The sequence below is a fragment of the Lissotriton vulgaris genome, chromosome 12 (genome assembly GCF_964263255.1).
Source record: "Lissotriton vulgaris chromosome 12, aLisVul1.2, whole genome shotgun sequence".
NCBI lineage: Eukaryota > Metazoa > Chordata > Amphibia > Caudata > Salamandridae > Lissotriton > Lissotriton vulgaris.
In genome coordinates, this window is record NC_141700.1 from 768,437,051 (window position 1) to 768,458,887 (window position 21,837).

The 21,837-nt window shown below is 44.6% G+C and overlaps 1 protein-coding gene across 2 annotated transcripts in view; it reads left to right on the forward strand.

Moving 5' to 3' along the window:
• The window catches only part of NEURL4 (neuralized E3 ubiquitin protein ligase 4), a 165,120-nt gene that overhangs the window by 22,371 nt on the left and 120,912 nt on the right, over positions 1-21,837 (forward strand). For both annotated transcript variants that reach the window (XM_086946091.1, XM_086946092.1), the window contains exons 3-5: positions 4,914-4,979; positions 8,835-9,115; positions 9,217-9,328. In XM_086946091.1, coding sequence (XP_086802217.1) covers positions 4,914-4,979; positions 8,835-9,115; positions 9,217-9,328 — 459 coding nt within the window. The remainder of the gene's footprint in view (positions 1-4,913; positions 4,980-8,834; positions 9,116-9,216; positions 9,329-21,837) is intronic.

A 21,837-nucleotide genomic window follows, 5' to 3' on the forward strand; every position in this document is an offset into this window, starting at 1 on the left:
TTTTTTTAACACGACTACAGCGGGAACCTCTGAACAGAATTACACCAAATTTGGTAGAAGGCTGGATAGTAGAGCGTCGGTTTGTAAAGTGTAAATTACCGCGTTCAATTTACCGGGCAATCGGGGCGCCATTTTAAGGTCAGGCAGGTCTGATTTGGTGTAGATCGGTCTTTCTTGCGATCCCCTTGAGTGCCGACATTGGGGGAAATGTCGCTGCCTATCTCCTATTAACGCGCTCACCTTGGCAATGAGAGAGCTCTTTGTGGAGGGTTGGAAGTCCCGCTCGTCTCCTGCCCGTCCTCAGACGTGTTCTGTGAAAAGAGGTTACAGACTAGACTAGAGCAGCTGCCAATACTTAAACTTTAAACTTCAGCAGGTAGCGCATCTTTGTATCCAACAACAAGGTGACATGCCTGTCACAGGAGCTGCTGTAACATGAGACGTTGTGAAATCAGGAATACATTCAATAAGTGGAATTAGGCAAATCCATTAGTAGCTAGTTTTAATGCTAGCTCAGTACATTAATGCACCCCCCGCATCGATCCTTGTACGAAGCAAAACATGCTATTTGGCGATCCTCCTTTATGCGGAAAGAAATGTGAACTCCCCGTTTTTAAGTCGAGCCCGGGCAGAGCATGGGCTGCTCTGCGCCATGCTGTGTTGGTGTATGGAATAGAAGCCCTGTCTACCCTCTGCCTATATTTGTCATTGGCTTGTGTCATTGCCTTTTGAAAATGCTGGATTCTGATTCGTTAAAAGGCTTGTTATTCCCACCTTGTCTTCATTTGTAACCTCCCACGAGGACTGGCCCTTTTACTTTGGTTGTTACACGGTATGTCCGTTTTAGTCTGTAAGCACTATTTTCTTTAATGAGCTTCTCCTACTGCAGGCACAACACGCTTTCCTGCAACGTTCTGCGCACCCTGCACGCTTTCACTTTCCGAGCACCCCGGGACAATGGTGGGCGCTTCTTTGAATAGGTCTCGCATTTACAAGAGTTTTAGCTATTGGCATTGTAAATGACAATGCCTTTTATCTATGTGTTAATTAGCAAAACAGATAAATAAAAGGCATTGTCATTTACAATGCCAATGGCTTAAACTCTCGCAAATGCGAGATCTATTGCATTGCAAATGCTTGTTTATTTATTTATGTATTTATTTATTAAGTGCTTCACTGCTCGTGTACTCCACGCCCTAGTTGCAGCTTATATCCCTGTAATGCAACACTGGGACATCGAGTCTGACAGAGCATCTTACAGTAGGATTGTGGTGCTTATTCACACACCACACAAAAGGATTGATCACGATGCCATTTGGAAGGGCTCAGAATCTGATTCGGAACGCTTGTTTCCAACCGAATCGTACACAGTTCCCAACGACCGATTACGATGCCCCGAAACCATTAGGGTTGTCTGAATCTGTTCCTAAAGGTATTCAGACAGCTGTTGTGATTCCATCTGCCCGAAATGGCTGTCTGAATCTGTCTTGGGGGCCCGTACCAGGCCCCCCTTCCCCTGGGGCCTTCCGAATTGGGCCTGTGTGGGTCCCCAAAGGACCCCCGTTTCCAGCCATGCACAATGGTGCCTGCTACAGTGTGCACGATTTTCCACAGCCACCATTTTCTTCATTGGGAGTCTGTGTTCTCTTTCGGAACACGGGCTCCCATTGAAAATGGAAGTCCAACTGAATTGTGCCTGGAAGCATCCGGATGCATTGTAATCGGTTGGTCGGACTCGCACAACCTGAATCGTTCGGAAACAATTCCGAAACCGATTCGGTCGGAAGAGTTTCCTAACAAGATCGTAATCAGCCCCTAAGCAGTAAGGCTTTTGGAGCTGGTAGGAGGCAATGTAGTTTGGTTACAGTGGCTGGCAAAATATCAACCTGATGATTCTTGTTGGTATACTTGCCTCTTTGCAACATTTCAGATTTTCTTTGTTTTTGGTATTTAAATAGTGCAGCCATAGCCACTGATACAGTAGGTCACTTTACATGCAGTAGTATAGATACATAAAAACATCAGAACATTAAGTGACAGAGAAATACAGCTGCAAAAGAACAAAAAAGACTGAGAAGCTATGGAAGGTGGAGATGGAAGAGATGGATTGTTAGCTTTTTGTGGAAGATGAGTGGGTTACGAATGGTTGTTATGTCTGTCGGTATTTGGCTCCAGAGTTTGGGTGCTAGGCCCAAGAAGGGCAGTCTGACATGCACAGGTTTGCTCTTTTAGCTGCAGAAATCCATAGGATTTGTCTGTCTTTCCCTCTTGTTTCTCCTAGGCTTCTGCAGTGGTTAATTTGTAAAACCAAATAGTTGTCAGTGCCCTCGTCAGCAGGTCACTGTATCTTGCACCACCCATTTCACCTATTACCAGCAGAACTCATAACCACCACACTCCTACATGTGTGACCATTGAGACAACTGCAGGTCCCTCCAGCTATAAGAATGGCTTCAGTGGCAAGTTTAAGTCATTTTCAACGTATATTGAATCATTAAACAACTGTGATAGTGCTCATCCCTAAATTAGGCAGACAGCCCCACCATGGCAGACTGTCATAAGTGCCGTTGTTCACAAATAAATGCCAGGCCGAACCCCAGAAACCACTGGCTCAAATTCAGCACTGGGCTTCTGTAAATGTGCAGTTTGTCTTTTAGGTATGAATGAAGCACTGTGTGGACAGCTGTGTGCATTATACAGGCAATTTTGAAAGTGATGCATACTTCTAATGGGAAACAGTGGAGTGGTTTAAGAATTGGTGATACATGCTCCAATTTTCTGGTGTTTGTTACCAGCTGAACTGTGGTGGGTAGGATGGCTTTGAGAGTTACACTGATGGATTAAGGAATCAGGCTAGAATGTCTTTACTGCTGGCAATTTGCCAAATAACTCATGCTTGTTCCACAGGTCTGCAGTCTACTGGGCAGTGGCATTCTTATTTTTTCCTAAGAAGATGCAGACTGTAAGTTGCCTCTCTTGTTAGAATTTTGAAGTGATTTGTGCAGCTTAGAGAGTTATCAAGTGGCAACCCAAGTGTTTTAGCTACTGGCAAGAGATTGGGTTCTAAATAAGGAGGATAGTTATTTGAGGCTTCTTTGTGGTGAGTGGTGAGGGTTGGGTGAATGTAGAAGTAGGCATCTGTTCTGTTCTTCTTTGGGTTCATTTTCAGGAAGAAGGCCAATGTGCTAACTTCCAAGGGACATTTCCAGGCACTGCTGTATTGTAGGCTCCTTCGTTCAGTGTGCCTTTTACCTTGCCAAAAATAGCTGGACCCGTGGGGTTAAGTGAACATCTCCTTACCTGGGAGATCCAAACCCTGTGTTTTGAGCGGACTAATTGCAAGTGCCAGGTGGCTAACCACCCTGATCTCCTAGAGTCTCCATAACATGCAGAATGTACCGAATGTACTCTGATTTATACCAATTTACATGCATTCTTGAGGGTGATCCTATTTCACGTTCATACTAGAACAATGTCATACCTTCAACATCCAAACCGTATGCCGATAGCCTTACATTTGGAGAACAAGGTCTGGTTGCCATTTTATTATTCGAATTGAGGAGAGTTGTTGGTATGGGCAGCCTTGGGATTATCTTAACCAGCAGACAACCGCGAACAGTTGCATTTGTAATCTGCCTGCAACTAAAGAGAGCTCGATATGGTTGCTCACCAGGAGAGACTTTTGTGCATACCCCAGCGGGCAGAAGTATATTCCTTTGTTGTGTCACATTGTCCAGTCTCTAGGGATCGGGATAAACATGAAAAAGCAGGGGATGAAGTAAACTTGTGACAAGAAGAAATGGAAAATGCATGGAATACAGTAGTGTTTTTCAGTTTGGAACATTATTCCACAGTCATTATGCCTGAGGTGTAGAATGTAGTGTACCCCAGAGGGCAGAGGCTTCCATTTGAATGGATTGTATCTCTAATTTACGCAAACCGCTTGGAAGGCTAGTTGATGAGGTATCTGGCAGACTAATATTTTCAGATTGCGTTTTAGAGGTATGTAGAGGAGGACTTCCAGGTGGAGCCTTTTTTGTGGACCATACCGGGTTTTGAAATAGTCTCTTTCCGATATTGAGAGCCCATGCAAGACCCAATAGGTTTGTGATAGATAAGTGATAACATTTCAGGATGTTGTTTACTGCACAGTTGTAACCCCTTTGGCATTTGTAGATTGTTTCGATTGGAGCCTGGCATGGTTTATTCTTTGCTGCAGCTGCCAGGACCTGTGCACTCTGTTTGGGTTCAATCACCAACATGGAATTCCACTTCCTCAAGATGGTATTGGATGACCACATCAACTTACGAGCCGCATGTCTGTACAGGGCTGAATAGAACGCATACTGTTTCTCTTTTACTAGGGAGACCGCAGACCAGTCTTATTAGCTACACTACCACAGAATTAGTTAAATAGTTGTCAACTTTTTTAAGATACCCCCTTGATGCATTTAACACCAGTAGGTAGCAGTGGGCCGTCTGATTATGTTAAATGCCTTGTAACACCACAGGCTACTGAAAGGCATTGAGTACATTTTAGGGTGTAAATATTTTGCTTTTGTTAAATGTCTGGTATTTGCATGGAACATCTATGAGATTGACTATAGACTGCAGTAAGAGGCTGAAATACAGCAAATGCCAGAATACACAATATGTCTGGTATTCTGCTAGTACTAATATGCAACCCTGTTTTAAGGATTTGATTATGTTGGTGTGACTTGCCATCTACTGGTCTTCATTGTGTGTTGGTTTGTGAATTTTTCTGTGAGATTTGTTATTGTGTGTTTTTTTCTCTAATGAAAATGTTATTTTAATGTAGAGATTCTGAAGGGTTATCCCTGAGGTATTACATTTTATGGCATTGTCTTCCCATTATTTAGCCTTCTGATATTTTCTGTACTTGTTATTTTCAGTGCCTGCACTTACTCACAGCCAGTCTCGCCCGGACAAGTTTCCTAACAGTTTGGAGTCCGAGAACGGTGAGTAAACAATTGTTGACCTATTTTAACCTCAACTTGTGTTTTCAGAAAATGCCTCTAAGCATTTTGTACAACCAATGCAACCATGGTTACCTAAACTCCTGAAATTATTTTAAAAATGTTCTGCAAAGCTGGTATCCTCGTTCTGCAAAACTTGTCTTTTTTGCCTTAGGCTGGAGAAGTGTCTGCTAGTGGGTAGCATACTATATTTGGAATTATAAATGGGTAATAGTGAAGTCCAGTATGTGTTTTACCGGGGGTTCATAGTGTCATCAGTTAGACAACAATATCGAAGCTTAGTTGTCTACGATGTCACTCAGAACCCCAAGTTGAAAAACATCCCTGTAATTCACTTTTTACCCAACTATAATTTTATGTTCTGTATGGCCCCCAAAATCATTTGCCCCTGCAACTACTATGCAGAGGAGTAATAGGGGAGCCATACATAACTAACCCTCTCCTCCCTGTCCCCAATTTAAACAAGCATTTGCAATGAAATAGGTCTCACATGAATGAGAGTTTAAGCTATTGGCAATGCAGTAGCTTAAACTCTCAAGTGCGAGACCTATTGCATTGCAATTATTTGTTTTACTGGCGCCAATGTGGGGCTTTCACGTTCATGAAGGCAGCGCCCCTTTCTTTAGACAAGCAGCGTCTAAAGAAAGGGGCGTGCCGGACATTAAAGTGAAACCGCAGCATGGAGGCTTTCACAAAAAAGAAGCAGCTGTTTGTGAAGTTGACAAACAGATGATTTTTTGGAGAAAAATCGCCCATTCCGCGCTTTCTCTTTAATGTTGGCCCCATATCTTTCTTTAGCCATTGTTTGTGTAAAGAAAGTGGCGCGACCTCTATGAATGTGAAAGCACTGCATGGGTGCTAGTAAAACAAAATAAATTAGTAAGCGTGGTTGCAAAATGCGGACCGCACGGATAAAATAAATTAAAAAAAACGCGTCCGCTATAGTTAAAACGGGCCGCCATTAGTAAGAATTAAAATAGAAGCAGGTGGGGTGCTGCGAGGTAGTGGGTGGAATAGCCGAATAATAAATTAGTGCTCACTGACTTATAAAGCAGACCATTGTAAGAACACCAGTAAACGGTAAAGTTCTTATGGAAGATAAATGCAGACAAGGAGGGACTAACAAGCCTAATAATGACTCGGAAGCCAGCGTTTACAAAGGACAATGACACAAGCCAATTAAAAATGTGGGCGGAGAGTGGGCTGGGCTTCAAAGCCATACTCCACTACTGGATGCCTCGCAGCAGCGCATGCGCTGCCCAGGCTCAACCTAAAAAAATACCTGTCCTCCTGCCACCCTCTTCCCCCCACCACTGCCTGCACCTTCCCTTTACCTCTCCTACAGAACCTGTGCTCCTTGCTCTCCAGCACTGCTCTTAAGAGGCCTGTCAGAGCATCATGTCGGAACATCCTAGAATTCCTTTTTTAAAAGCTGTTCCTAAGTCACAGTAGGAGGTAACTGGATTTGAATCCATGTATTCATTCTAGTGGCGCTCTGTCGGATCCATACATACCATGTAGACTTCTAGATGGATAATAGTAAATAACAGGCATGTTTTTAACCGAGGGGTTCTGAGTAGCATTAAATAGACGACAGCGAAGCTCAAGTTGTCTGTGATGTCACTTAGAACCCCGAGGTGAAAAGCATCCTCCTCATTCATTTTATACCCATTTATAATTTTATGGTATGTGTGCCCCCCCCCCCCCTCCACCAAATACATCTATGTTGCTCCTTTCACAGGTTTACTTAGTAAGCTGGGTTTTATACCCATCTCCTATGCGGATGATACTCCGCTCCTGCTGTCTTTTGATAAACATGACCCTACTGCTCAATCCATCTTTTCAGAAGGTATGAAAGCAATCGCCAGCTGGATGAGGCAAAATTTCCTCCAGCTCAACGCGGGAAAACGGAAATTGTCCTGTTTGGTGATGCTCCCTCGAGATGGTCCCTGAGCTGGTGGCCAACGGAATTGGGACCTGCACCGGAACCCAAGACTGGTCAAAACTTAAGGGTCTGCCTGGACCAGAAATTAATTATGAAGGAGCAGGCTTCTACCACCATTGGCGCCTGCTTCCATGCTCTAGGTCTCTTGCAAAGAATATTTCCCTTTCTCCCCTTGTCCATTCGGAAAACCCTGATTCAGGCACTAGTACTAAGTCGATTAGACTACTGCAATGCGTTGCTGATTTCAGCCAGCGAAGCATCTTTGAACAAATTGCAAGTGGTCCAAAACACCAATGCCCAACTGGTATCCAATGCTCCTGCTCTTACCCCTTCCCTTCCCCTTTAGCAGAGACTGCATTGGCTGCCAGTGCGGAAGCGAATCCGCTTAAAGATCTGCTGCATTGTGCATAAAGCCCTAAATGGTAAATGCCCCAGTTATCTGGCAGAGAAATAAAAAAAATATCAGCCTTCCAGGACACTACAGGGACCAAATCCCTACTTGTGGTCCCACGCTGTAAAAAAGCTCGACAAGGCGGGAAAGCCTTCTTCCATTTAGCCACTACCTTCTGGAACAAACTTAATGCTCTGATCACCTGCAGTTCCCTAGGCTTATGAAGACTACACTGTTTTAACTCACACCCCTGTTGCTGACCGACTAAGCAGTTTGCGAGCGCGGAGATACCCTTCGGGGGGTGATTCAGGCACTATATAAATCCTAAATCAAATCAAAGTTGCCCTTGCTTTCTGCGCAGGGACAGAGGAGTAATGGGTGAGTCCTTCATAACATGGCTTCTCCTCCCTGTCCCAAATGTGAAAAGTCAACAATTAAAACAGCTGTCTACTTAAATCCAAGAAGACCATCTCCATGTAAAATTATATGATTAAGCCATTTAAGAGAGTTGTATTTACATTTTGTGTGTGGAAATATATAATACATGATTATGCTGAAAATTTGGCATGACTGTGGCATGACGCTGTTCCTGAGGAATGAGGGGGTGGTGTCCAGCCTGCTCTGTGGGACAAAGCATTGAATTCCATAGTGCTGATTGAATGTGTGAGTGGCAAACAATCTGTGCTCTTGCCCTCTAAACCAGCCCCTCTGATTTACCCATAGCCCTTGCAAAACGTTGTGAATAGCAGTGACCACTATTGTGTGATGTAGTAATGTTATCTTGCCATTGCATCCATTCAAATCTCTAGGGCCTTCACTTTCTGATCATGGGTTTTGGTATTTGATATGTTTATCTCTAGTAAACAGATGGCTTAATAAATCTTTCAAAAAGTAGATATAATGCACAGCAAATAAAGGAATAACCCCCACCTCCAACTGGACAGATTGCTGAATGCAGTTCTTCTATAGGGGACAGGATGCTTAGAGCCTGAGTACCTCTAACCATTTTGAACCCCTCCCGGCAGGGAGACCAGGGGTGAAGCAAGCGCTGAAATGGCTTTTAGTTTCATCACCTTTCTTATGGTAGTGTGGGTGAGTGCATCCTGTCCCACTGCTGTCTTATAGATTCAAAATGTGTACAAATGGAGGACATTGAACCTTGTGAAAACAGCTGGAGCATGACAGGGATGAGACTGACTGAGAATGTATAGACTGGGTGAGATAAGTGTCTTGTTCTATTGATTTCTTTCTTATCTGGAATTGTAGTAGAATCTTAGCGTTAAATCTGATATCATGAAAACGGTGAACATTTAGACATCAATCGGTGACTGACAATACATAGACAGAGTGAGATAAGTGTCATGTTCTATTGATATCTTTCTTATCTGGAATTGGAGTAGAATCTCAGTGTTGAATCTTATATCATGAAATCGGTGAACTTTCAGACATCAATCAGTGTTTCACCCTGCTGCATGTCTAACATCTGTTGGTGCCCTTTCAGGATTCTCCAGTATGGAACTCTCTGAAGTGGTGAGCAATGCCATATTGTCGGCCTACAATGGCAGCCTGTTGAACGTCAGCCTCGGGAGCCCGACAGAGACGAGTGCTGCCTGCACCCCATCCATGACTTCCAATGATGCTCTTCTCTTTCATGAGAAGTGTGGCACCCTCATCAAACTCAGCAACAACAACAAAACTGCAGAGCGGCGCCGACCCCTGGATGAATTCAACAACGGAGTGGTGATGACTAACCGCCCATTGCGAGATAACGAAATGTTTGAAGTAAGGGAGTTGCAGAGCCCATGTCTAGTTTCTGGCCCACTTAAAGATGCTCTATGCAGGAAATCAGTTCTCCTTAAATGCTCTTCTTTATGTTCTCTTAGATTCGGATTGATAAGCTGGTAGACAAATGGTCAGGGTCTATCGAGATTGGTGTGACAACGCACAACCCTAACAATTTGGAATATCCTGCTACTATGACCAATCTGCGTTCAGGTAACATTGATACACCCTAGTGTTCAATAAGGTTTTGCATGTACCCCTGAATACGTAGAGCTTCTCACTGTTTAATAGCGCTTCTTCCATGTACCTGCATTCCTTCGTGGGTTTTGTTTGTACAAATCAGATAATGCTCTAAGAACTTTCTGAGGTTGTTAAGAGCAGCACTAAATGAGGAAATAGTAATCTATTACTAGCACTACAAGATTGATATGATTTACAGGTAAAGTCTTATTTATTTTTGTTTTGTTTGTTTTCTACTCCCCTGTGCTTCAGTAACCCTTCTTAATGCATCAACGTTCTAGTACAGTTATGTACTGCTGATGCCCAGTATGGCTCTTAAATGCCACCTTTAATTGGCCTTCCTTTCTCACTCTCTTTTCATGTTGTTCCATTTAACTGTTATAAAGTACTTTATTGATATTAAACTGTTTCCATGCTCTTTCGTTTTTTGCAAGTAAGGGAACACTAGCACCTGCACATAGTGCTTTCCTCAGGGTTATATAATTTACTGTAGTAGAAATCCAGAGGTATAGCAGGTTTAAGAGCATTACACGGACCAATATAATTGCATGGAATTTGCATCTGGGCGCAGACACTTGAAGGAGCATTACAAGTGATCTCAGAGCTTTATATGCGAAGGGCAGCTGGAGGAAGGTTGCCATGTTGTGTAAACTACGACTGGTATAGTTCTATAAGGTTTGCTTTCCCACCCACAGGCGCTACAGGTGAACTTGGTTCAAGGCACAAGCACTGAATGTGAAAGATAGGTTTTTGTAGCCTCACAGAACCCCACCCAATACATAGTTGAATTACAGTCATTGCTTTTAGGTTAATAACAATCCTTGAACCGGTGTCTGGGGCACCATGGTATAGGAAACAGACCTATTTCACTCTTTTGAATATCACGCATACAAATTGAACTACGAAGAATAGACACTATTAACTAAAAGCATTTATTGCAACAGGGCGAACTTTTTTCTCAGTACATCTAAAAGAACCACCCACAACATCATAAAAATAGCAAACAGGCACATTGTAAACAACGAAAATACCACTACCATTTCTAACCTAGCTAAAATGTCATTTAAAACCTTACACCCTAAAAACCTACTCCTATTTGCGACATTAGGAGAGCATGGAAAGTAGAACTTACAATGTAGACTTTTAAAGGAGAAGCAACGCACCGCATACCTTGTTGACAGCAAAAGCTGTGGTTCTCAAAGAGACGCAAAGTCAGTGTTCCCTGCAAAAAGAAAACACATGCTGCAGCAGCGTCCTTCTCCTGAACTCAGCTCTTCTTAGTGTGCTGACAGCAGTCAAGACCGTATCCAGCAGTATCTCGTGCAAAATCAGAGTGAAGGACCTCTCCTGCCAAGTGGTCAAGTGGCAGTCCTTGGTAGTTGTTGAACTTCACCAGGGACCGCATGTTGGATTCGCTGGTGGCTGAATCCCACTAAGGTGGCATCTCCGTGGGTATCGCTGCCAACCTTCTAAATTTTATCCACTCTAGGTTTTCCGATCCAATCTGTGTCAGCGTGGTGATATGTCTTAATAGCCGTAGAATGTTGGACCTATTCAGGATGTCCTACGAGCCTTTGACTGTGTACCTAGTGGTGAGCACCACCTTCTGGGTTGCATTATTTTTGTTGAACTTAGTTGTGTTCGGTGGGCATCTGTCCTCCCCCTGGGTGAGGCTGTGAAGGCCCGGAGTTGGGAGGGCGTTATGGGCTCCATCCTGTGGTTTGCCTACTGCCCCTTTTGATGTTCCAGCCAAGCTATCTTTTGTTCACTGCTCACTCTGAGGGAGTGTATTTTGCACCTCCTTACCGTTTGAGGGCTCGGATCTGAGGTTCCAGAGCCCTTGTTTTTGTGCAGGTATCCTCCTTTGATGGGGTAGGCCCTGCTGGCTCTGCCTGACCCGGGTTCGGTTTTGGCCCTGTTGGTTGGGGGCCCTCCTGATGCTTGCTCTGTTGCAAGCAGGCCTCGGCTTCTTGGCGTTTTGTTCCATTGTTGTCTGTGTCTTGTTTTACTGTTTGAAACTGAAGATGGGAAAGAGAGGTCTTTGATTGCTTTTATCTTCCAAGCTACCGCTATTAAGCATTGCAGGCATGATTGATCTTCTTTAAATTTTCAATTTCTTGAGTGTTTTTTTCAGCTTTTTCTTGGCCTTCCTTGACAGTGGGGCTTCCGCCCCTGTTTCCCTTTCAATGGGTTCATCTGGTGCTGCGTCTTCTTGTGGGTCTTGTCTTTGTGTGATGACGGGGTCTTCCCCCGACTATCCCGCTTCTTTGGGTTATTGCGCTGTTCGTGCTGCTGTACCTTTCCTTGGTTTCCTTGTTTACAGGGCTGATTGTTAGGAAGGTATTTTTAAAGAAGGCGGAGTACGATTTTTTTCCCAGCTATTGGTCTAGAGGAAGCTTGAGTTTGTGTTGGTGACTCCCCCTTGCCGAGCTCAAGCATGTCTTTCAATACCTCCGGTAACTCGGCCCACTTTTCTATGATGTCGGCACATGAGCACGTGCGAGCCAGGGTGGCCTGGTGGTTATGAATTGTTGCCTCCAGCTGTGCCAGCTTTTCGCCCTGGTTCACTAAGCGATGTGTGATTGATTGCAGTAAATCGATTTGGACTGCCAAATCAAGACCCTGGCTATTGTGTTTTGTACTTCTCCTATGTGGATCTTCTTTGGGAAGCTCTTGGCCCATTGGGCTCTGTCCCTTGGTGCGGTGGTCCTTCGATTCTGCGTTCTTTCCGAAAATCATTCGGGTTAGCTCCAAAGTTCTTTCGATTGTCAGTTCTAGTTTTTGTAGGAAGGAGTTGGTGAGTTCGTCAGTTTCTGGGGAATTAGCCTAACATTTTTTTCCTGGTGTCATGGTTTGATCTAGTCGTGGGGTGGATATAGTAGAGTCGTTGGCAACTTTGGCCTCGCTGTCCTTTTCTCTCCACTGATGTACTTCAATTTTTATCAGTTGGGGGCGGTCTGCCTTGACTGACTTGGGTGTAATCTTACTGGGGTTTTCCAAATTCCTAGTGTTCGGAAGGAGGTGTGTTGCTTGGATGCCTGTGCTTGGATGGCACCCACACAGGTCCTTGTTGTCCCCTTGGAACCTTATAAGGTGGAACTAGTCCTGTGGTGCCTTTTCCAGGGCCAGATTGCCAAGAAATGACAATCCTTCTTCCTCCTAGGTGACTTGCACCTTATACCTCTAGCTGGCCCTGCACTACTGTTGGGTAAGAGCTGGAGAAGCTGTAACAGTACCCACCACTCGCCTATTGGAGACTTATGGCCGCCGTGGAAGAACTAGTGAGGGGGTGTGGCAGGAGTGCCTATGCTGGTTCTGCTGCCGGTCTACTGCTAGTCTGTGGCAGGCCCAGGCTTTATTAATGGTGGGAAGAAGAGTGCAATCCTTACTGTACCAGTGCCAATCCGAGTAGGTAGGCAGGCAAGTCTGTATGGACGGTGGGTATCACTGCCCCCTTGCTGGTACTGCAACCCGTGAGCTCAGCTCTGCTCGTGCACCAGGGGAGTGCTGCACTCCCCTGCCCCTCCCTCACGCAGCTCCGAGTGAGTCGGGCACACCGAGCCGACCTGCAGGCTGCACCCTGACCTAGCAGGCCGCTTCCTTAAGTCGCCTGGGGCTCCTAAGACTCCTGCACTTAGTACTCAGTAGAGAGTGTGAGGCTGATGATGGTTGCGGGGCTGCCACGGAGCTCCGATTCTCCGAGGGATCTGCCTCCTGTCTATGGTCCTTGCTTGTTCTCCAGTGCCAAGATCCACGCCGGTTCCTTCCATACTGACACACGTTGACTATTCCGATCAGTGATCTGATGGCGATCTCTGACCACGAACAGACATTGGCTAGTTACAGGTCTGTTACCCTATGAAATTGTGAAAGAGAAACCAGTGAATAGCATCTGGATTCCAATTCAAGACTGCCTCCATGCCAGTACCAGCAGTGGATTCACACTATTGTGAGCTCCAATTCAGAAGAAGCACAAGAGTCGCCAAATACACCTCAGGATACTGAGGAGATGTGGAATTTGACAGATTGTTGCCTCCTAATTATGCTGATGGTGCATTGTATTCACTTGCAAAATGCCAGTAGGATAGGCATGTTTCCTGACACAGAAGTGCACTCGCCTCTTGGGCCACCAATTAGATGAAAATGCTTCATTTATATTTGCAGTCCTCTGCGTGGTGGCCAGGAGTACGGGGTCCCATACCCACTCCAAAATCAGCGGTTAAAAATGTGTGTGTCTGGCTAGACACTGAACTATCTTTTGATGCCCAGATACGGAAGGTAGTGGGTAAATGCTTCGGTACCCTAAAAACGTTGAGGAAAATACTGCACCTACTTCCATCCAGCACTAGGAAAACCATAGTGCATGCCCTGGTAACCCCCCAATTAGATCATGGGAATGTACTATACCTGGGAGCGCCAAAAAAGGGGCTAACCAAGCTACAGGTAGTACAAAATGCGGCAGCTCGGCTGGTACTGAGTCTCCCTAAAAGAGCATCTGCAAAAAAAGCTTTAAAGGACTTACACTGGCTGCCGGTAGAAAAAAAGAGTACAATTTAAGGCACTGTGTTACTGCCATAAAATTCTTGCGAAAAAAGGACCACAATACCTGCACCCTTTAATAGTACACTACATCCCATGCCGCAAGTTGCGATCAGAAGGAAGGGCACTGGTAAAAATCCCTAGAATACGGACCACTAGAATGGGGACAAGGTCCTTTAGATACATGGTGGCACAATTGTGGAATAAGCTCCCTGAAACTCTAATAGTGGAACAATGTGAAACCACATTTAGGAAAAAACTGAAAACCGTGCTCTACTCCTCTGTACTGTGATTCAAATAAAGACAGGCTCACCATCCTCATGTAAGTTCTGGGAGGTGCGTGCATCAAGTTTCTAGTAACTAGTCCAATTAGCGCGGGGACGCTCCGGTTGGCGTAACCAGGCGCTTTAGAAATGAATAAATAAATAAAGTGGTGGTTCAGAGGGCAGTTGAAATACTAGAATTGCAGTAAACCAATTTCAAAACTAAAACAAATGTATTGAACTCAAATGATTCAACCAGGGCTAGCCTCATTGGACCCATTAATGCCTTTTAATGAAGCCCTTACTGATCTCTTGTGACTACATGGTCCAAAACGTGCCCTTGTTTTCTGGTCAGTTGTGCCGTGGCTGGGCAACATAGTCTGGTACCTGGGGACCCGGACTCCCTAACCAGATATTCCACAGCTTCAGTATGCAAGGTCAATGTGAATTCCTTATCGACCGATCCTCTGGTAAGGGTTTCTAAAAAAACTTAATGTTTCGGGAAACGGCATGTTTTATTCGGCTTGTCTTGCTCTTAGATATATCGATGCATTTTGTATTTTGTTTAGGTGCACCCACACATTATGGAAAGTGGCCAGCAACAGCTTGTTGGCCATTCCGGAGGACTTCCGGACCTCATTTGCCCAAACAGTACCGGATGGTCTTCATGCACCCAAATATGTGTTCATTGCCGGCCTGGACATTGTAGACTGTGTCGGAAGAGCTGTTGTGACATATGTTCTGCTCAGAAGGCACATGTGGATCATATCAACTGGATTTTCGGCAGACATGCAGGGGGCTGTAATGGGCATTACTTTTGGCCCTAGACTCTCAGGACAAAAGGCTGATTAGGTGCTGGAATTATTTAAGGGCAAACACACCATAGCAAGAACAATGGGGTTATTGACACAAGCTAAATACTTTCCACACCAATATAAAATGCTAGAGACTGTTGCAGGGATCTAGCTTACAGGCTAACCAGCTCTTCCTGTTTGTACTGCAACAGCTGACCTAGTTCTTTTGCGGCCACAGACATGGCACCAGTAAAAACTGTTTAATCCTGTTGGGGGAAATGATCCTCAAATGCTTCATTTCTTGTTGTAGCAGCTACAAAACCATTTAGTTTGCCTTCTCTGGCTCATCTTGGTGTATAGGAGAAAGAATGAAGCATTCCTCTCTAGTTGGAGAGCCGTCATGTCAGACAGCTGGGTCTTGCAAATTATTCAAAGGGGCTGTGCCCAAACCTTCATCAAAACCCAATTTTTCTCCTCACCACAAGTACAATTTTCGGAGGAGCACTTTGCTATCCTGATACTGGAGGTCCATCTTCTGCTGTCCAAGAGTGGCATCGGGCAGATACTGGATTCTGAGAAAGGGGGCAGATGCTAGTTGTGCAACTTCTCAGAGAGCTTACTCTGACCCAGAACCCATCAACTCTGGATGCAGGTGACTGGATGGTGTCTTTGGACTTGCAAGACGTACACTTCCATATACCCATGCTGCATTACCTGTGGTGCAAGGTAGGCCCAGCAACACTTTGAATTTCGTGTACTCCCCTTCGGCCTTACCTCTGCCCCTCCGGTGTTCCACAAAAGTGATGTTGGTGGTCATAGCCCATATTCTGAGGTTGTGAGTACGCATATTCCGCATACCTCAACAACTGGCTGCTGTAGGCTGGCTCGCCACATCTCTGGACAATGACTGAATCTCTTACAACATTAGTTTTCACCAGCAACAAATCTAAGTCCCACTTGAGCCCCACTCAGAGGATTCTATACATCAGGCAGTTGTCAACAGGGACATTCAAAGCATTTTCATCCACTGCAGCTAGTCCTTGACATTCAGGATATGAGCCTAATATTTTGGGATCCACCCTGGGTTTCGGTGAGGACGGCTGATGATTTTTGGTCTCCTGACCTTGTGTATCCTCCTCATTCCCATCCCCATGTGGCATATGCCAGTCATAGCAGAGGGCCTCAGAACCCAGAGAGCACAGTATTAAGGCTGCCGCTCTGACTCTACAGATCTTGAAGAATATGGTGCAGGGTCTGCAGTGGTGGCCGGCAGGTGGCAATCTGACTTGGATAGTCCACTCTCCCTTCCAAACCCAAAGTTCACAGTGGTGACAGGCGCATCACTGCTGGTTCGGGTTGTGGTATCTGGGAGAAGTATAGAGCAGAGGCCTCTGGTCACTGGTGCAGAGCCAACTCCATATCAGTCTTATGGTGCTTCGGGCAAACCAGCAGGCCGTTAAAGCATTCCTGCTTTTTACCAAAGGGAGGCTTGTGGTGGTGTAGCAGGCAGGGTGGGTGATGTTCTTTATATTGTACAAGGATGCACTATGTCTATGTTGGTGGGTGGGCCAGCAGCACCTCTTATTGGCCTCCAGCCACCTAGCGAGACACCTGAATGTCAGAGCAGATGAAGTCACTAGGTGTTGCCTAGCAGCCAAAGAGAGAAAACTGCATCCCCAAATGGCTTAGGGTGTCTTTGATTGATGGGTTACGCCCTGGCTAAATCTGTTTCCCACCGTCGATAACGTGCAGTGGCAGCAGTTCTGAACATTGATTTTCCTCCAAGGTACTGGTTCGGAGAGACTCATTCCAGCTAGAATGGAAGGCCGGATTACTCTATGCTTTTCCACTGCTTCCTTTTCTGCCTAGAATTCTGAGGAAGATCAGGACAGACCAGGCTCCAGTTAGTCTCATCGCCCCGAACTGGGCCAGGAGGGTGCGATACCCAGAGTTCTTGGGCCTGAGTGTTTGTCCTCCAAGGTCCACTTCAGGAGGACGACATGCTTAGGCAACAGAACAGGGTCCTGCATCCGAGTCTCCCAAACCTACACCTTCATACAAGGAGACGCAACAGTGGCAATTAAGTGTTTTTGAATTGCCAACCAAGGTGGTTGATGTCATCCTACGATGAAGTTTGATTCTTGGTGTGGTGTTTGTAACCCTGAGGTGTTACAAGCCAAACTTTCTACTGTTCTTTATTTTTGTGCTTTTCTTTTCATTTGCTCTACAAGGTCTTGGTGGGCACAACAAAAGGTAACTCGTTGGCCTTTTTAGTCTTTCTGTGTTTATCTGCCCAACTGTTTTTAAAACGTTTGAGATACGTGTTAACCCAATGTCGTCCGACCCTAGTGCTCCACCTACCCCCACCCCACCAACAAAAACTGTTTGTACCTAAACTTGGTTTTGATGGTTTTCGTGCACACCCTTTGAGTTTATGCACAGTTGTTTAAGTCTCTTAGCACTAAAAACCATCTTCTTCATTGAAATTATATATGCACGCCCAGTGAGCGAAGTGTAGGTGCTGTCGGTGTAACTGTGCCTCATACTACCTTCTTTCAAGACAAATTGATATCAGTGCCTTTTTCCCCCAAAGGTTTGTGTCCCTCTTCCATGTTGGCCAGTCGATCACTCTTTTAGCGTTTTTTGCCCCACAGCTTCGCTCAAAAGAGGAAGTGAGAATCCAATTTCTTGACTCTAATTGGTTGCTGAGCTTTTACATTGACCACAAAAAGTTCCATGGCTTGGATGACCAGCTCTTTGAGGGATTTACTTGGCTAAAGAAGGGCAGAGTGGTGCAAAGGAGCACCCTGTCAAGCTGGATAGTCATCTGCATACAATCTGCTATGCGCTTTCCCAAAAACCGCTCCTTGAAGGCCTGCGGGTTAACTCCACTAAGGCTGCTACAATGGCTTTGGTGTGAAGGTTTGCTTGTTCTAGACATCTGCTAGGTTCCAAAATGGGGACCGTTTATATATTCTTTAAAGGACTACTGTCTTGAATGTCTGGTCCAGTGGGTAGGTCACTCCACTCTCTCGGTTTTGCAGGATAGTTTGCTCGAACACCCCCAACCCCTCCCAATCTGGTGCCAGGGGATATTCAAAGGTGAGGAATCTTCAGTTAGAAAGAGAATCTATCAGGCAGAGGTTTAACAAAAGTAAGTAATTTGTTCTTTTGTCAGAAACTTGGGTGTTCAATTTTTTGTGCATTTCTAGTACATGGCTCTGCAAGTAAATGTAACTACCTTTTCAGGCTAGTGTTTGCTCTTTCTCTGTATGGATTTCCGGGATCATTTTTGAGCAAGTGTAATAATTTTCATCGGCATACGTAAACCTCTGTTCTGAACTAGCTCAAGGTTTTAATATTCATTCTTGATGTTTGTTATCTATTGAAAGTGTTTAAAAGAGTAAAAGTACTGGTAAATGTGTAGGGGGGGGCTTGACTTTCCATTTGAGTCTGAGTTTAACCACAGTGAAGTAGAGCGTTATTCAATATTTTTTTCCATCTTCAAGTTTCCATCTAGTTCACCAAGCTTCCAGTCTTAATTTGTAGTTTCCTGCTCTCGGGTCCCTGTGCTTCGGGTCCCTAAAGGCCATGAGGAAGATTTTTCCTTATCTACCTTCTTCAGCAAGAGAGTCGGTCGCAAGAGCCCTTATTCTATCACGACTCGATTATGCCAACTCTCTGTTGTGTGGATCTCCGGCTTTTTTGGTCTCAAAGCTCCAGATCATCCAAAATGCGACTGTTCGCCTACTGTGCAATGTGCCATATAGAGAAAGTCCTCGGGCTCACATGAAGGAACTACATTGGCTGCCAGTAGCACAGAGGATTACCTTTAAAATTCTTACTATAGCTTTTAAAGCAGTTCATGACCTTGGTCCTTCTTATTTGAGAGACAGATTTTCCCGCTATGTCCCTACTAGGGCTCTGCGTTCTGCAGATTGTAATTTCTTAAGAGTACCTCGATTTCAGCGAGCTCGTTTGGGAGGCCAATCACTTGCTGTCACCGCGGCCAGGACTTGGAATATCCTCCCTCTCTCCCTGAGATTAACTGAAAATTTTGTGATATTTAAAAAGGCACTTAAAACATATCTTTTCAGAATGGCTTATTAATTTCTGTTCTCTTCTCTCCCTCTGGCCACATGCTTGTTTCTTCTTACGCGCCAGGACACTCTGGTAGTATTTGAGCGCGATATAAAACAGCTAAAATAAAAATAAAAATCATACTGTGTGCTGCTAGGATGTGCTATCCATGAGAGTTCATAAATGCCCAGTTTGTGGTTGTCGAATGTGCACTCTGTCTGTGGTTAAAAATCATGAAGGATGCAAGAGCAAGCCTATTTACTGGAATAGGATCCATGGCTACAGTCACCCTTGTTCGGTGGGAGACGAAATGAGCAAACACTTTTTCATATCCAAGAGCTCTATGCATTTTCTCCCAGCATACTAATGACCTGATTGCTCAGATGCACAGGTGCAATGGTGCAGTCCGAGTCTTCTGCTCCGACGTCAAAGAACTGTTCCACTCTCTAGAATTGTTTAGCGTGTAGCATTTCTGTCTGGTCTCAAGATTTCTGCAGTTAAAGGAATTGAATTCAGAATTTTACAGGAAGAAAGACCCCTCCCTTGGGTAACCTCAGATACGTAAATTATCCTCTAATATTGAGATCATTTTGCTACTTCTTTCTCTGTGCCGTCTGAGGGCAATGGCTTTGGTTTTCTTGTTCTGATTCCCTGAATTTGATTATCAAATCCCCACTCGCTATGATTTGCATGTCAGTTCATTCTTCCTAGAAGCAAGGATTTGATAGGAAAAAATAACAGAAAAGTCTATATAATGCATTTATACCACTACTATAAGCAATATGACTGACAGTTGGGTGGTGGAGGGTTAAACAACTCAGGATTTTACATAGTCTGTAACTGTTAGACCTGTCAGCCTGGAGTGGGGTGGGGGCAGGGAAGGGGATCTTCCCCACAAACGTTTTGCCTAGTTACTTCCAATTTGTGTTGAAATTCGTTTTTATGGGTCTTAGGGCTCTGTGCTTTTTACCACTCTAAAGTGCTCCCCCAAACATGGTTTGATTGGCATATACTTAATTAGCATATTTATTTTACTTATAAGTCCCTTGTAGAGCGATATATCATATACCCAGGGCTGTAAATTAACTGCTACCAGTGGGCCTGCAGCACGTATTGTTTCACCCACTTATGTAGCACTCTAAAGCACATCCCAGACCTACCATTGCAGCCTGAATGCAGTGTCACACTGCTATGTCGATTTGGCATTTAAACCCCCTTGCAAGCCTTAAACACCCCTCTTATTACATATGTCACCCCTAAGAAAGGCCCTAGGTAGCCCATAGAGCATGGTGCTGTGTACCTACCCCTCCTATTGGGTAACATGTGGGATTACTTATTACATTTAATAAGCTGTAATTCCTAGTTGGGAGCAGGTAGACAATTCAGGTTATGGTACCTATGATAAATAAATGGTAAAGTCTGATTTTCACAACAATTTTGAAAATGCCTCTTATAGAAAGTTGTAATTTTCCTGCCTTTAGCCCTTTGTGCCTGCAGCCTGTCTTAGGTCACGTGACTGGGTGTAGCTGACAGAATTTGTTAATTCCTCTCAGACATTCCCATTAGAGGGGTTAGGTGTGCCTCAGTAGGCCATCTACTCGCAGAATGGGGGTGGAGCTGAGCACAGCCTCACTTACACCTGAATAACATGTGCTCTGCCTTCACATAAAGGGCCTAACAGCACTGTTTTGTTACTGCAGTCAGCTTGGAGCATGGACAAAGGAGTCAGGAAATTCCATGCACTTTAAAAAACCTTTCCAGAAGCTTCTCCCACCTTAGAGAAGAAGGGCCCCAAAGTATAAAAATAGCACCTTCAGACCCACTCTTTAGTCTACTGCTGGATCTGCAGAAGGACTTTCAGAGGACTGGCTGCTTCTGTAAACTGCTGTGCACTCTGAGCCTACCTTGAACCCTCAGAGGCCAGCCCCGTTGTATAGCCCGGCATCTTAACCTGCACCCAGGACTACAAGAAGTGACTCCAAAGGCCAGTTTGCTGGTCTACAAAATGATATGGGAGTAGCACTCTGTATAAATCCATCCATAGAAATCGTTGCACAGTCATAACAAAATATTAGAAATGCACAAAAATAATTCTAGCATAAGAGTCCTGATCAGTCGAATCAATTCAACTTGCATAAAGATCTAATCTTTTGGACAAAATACCACAAGAAAATGCTTGGCACAATACTTGGAAGGCACATAAGTAAAACCAGTAGAAGAATCATGATCGATAAATACAATCCAAGTTTTGTAGATATCCAATATGTTGGTCAAGATACCACAGAAAAATGTATGAGTATGTTTAAAAGTTTGTTCTTTATTTTCGGTATTTCTTGAAAGAACACACTTTTAAATATACTCCTACATCAGAAGTGGCTGTTTCTTGACCATGGCTCACTCCCCAGTCAAACAACAACCAATGTCTCACACTCGCCATAGGTTTAAACTGTGGGTCTGGTTGAGTCAGCGACCTGTGTTTGATGTGCTCACTCACTAGGCTGATGTTTTTCATACTTTAGGAGTGTGCTGCATGCAGTATCATGTTGAAATGATGGTAACTTCAGGAGTGCTTTGGGAACAGGTTGAGCCCTGGGTTTAATTGTAGCAAAAAACTGAGTTACCCTCATTGGCTCCTAATGTTAATAAGTGGTGCATGGTGCACGAAAAAGCTATCTATGACGATTCTTCTGACTGCAAACAGCAGATTACAGGATTTTTCTGCGTCTCTTGATCTGTTATGCTAATTTCTTTTTTAAAAGGCTTTCACAAAGGATGTTTTACTTCACAAGGTGTGTATTTAGCCCAC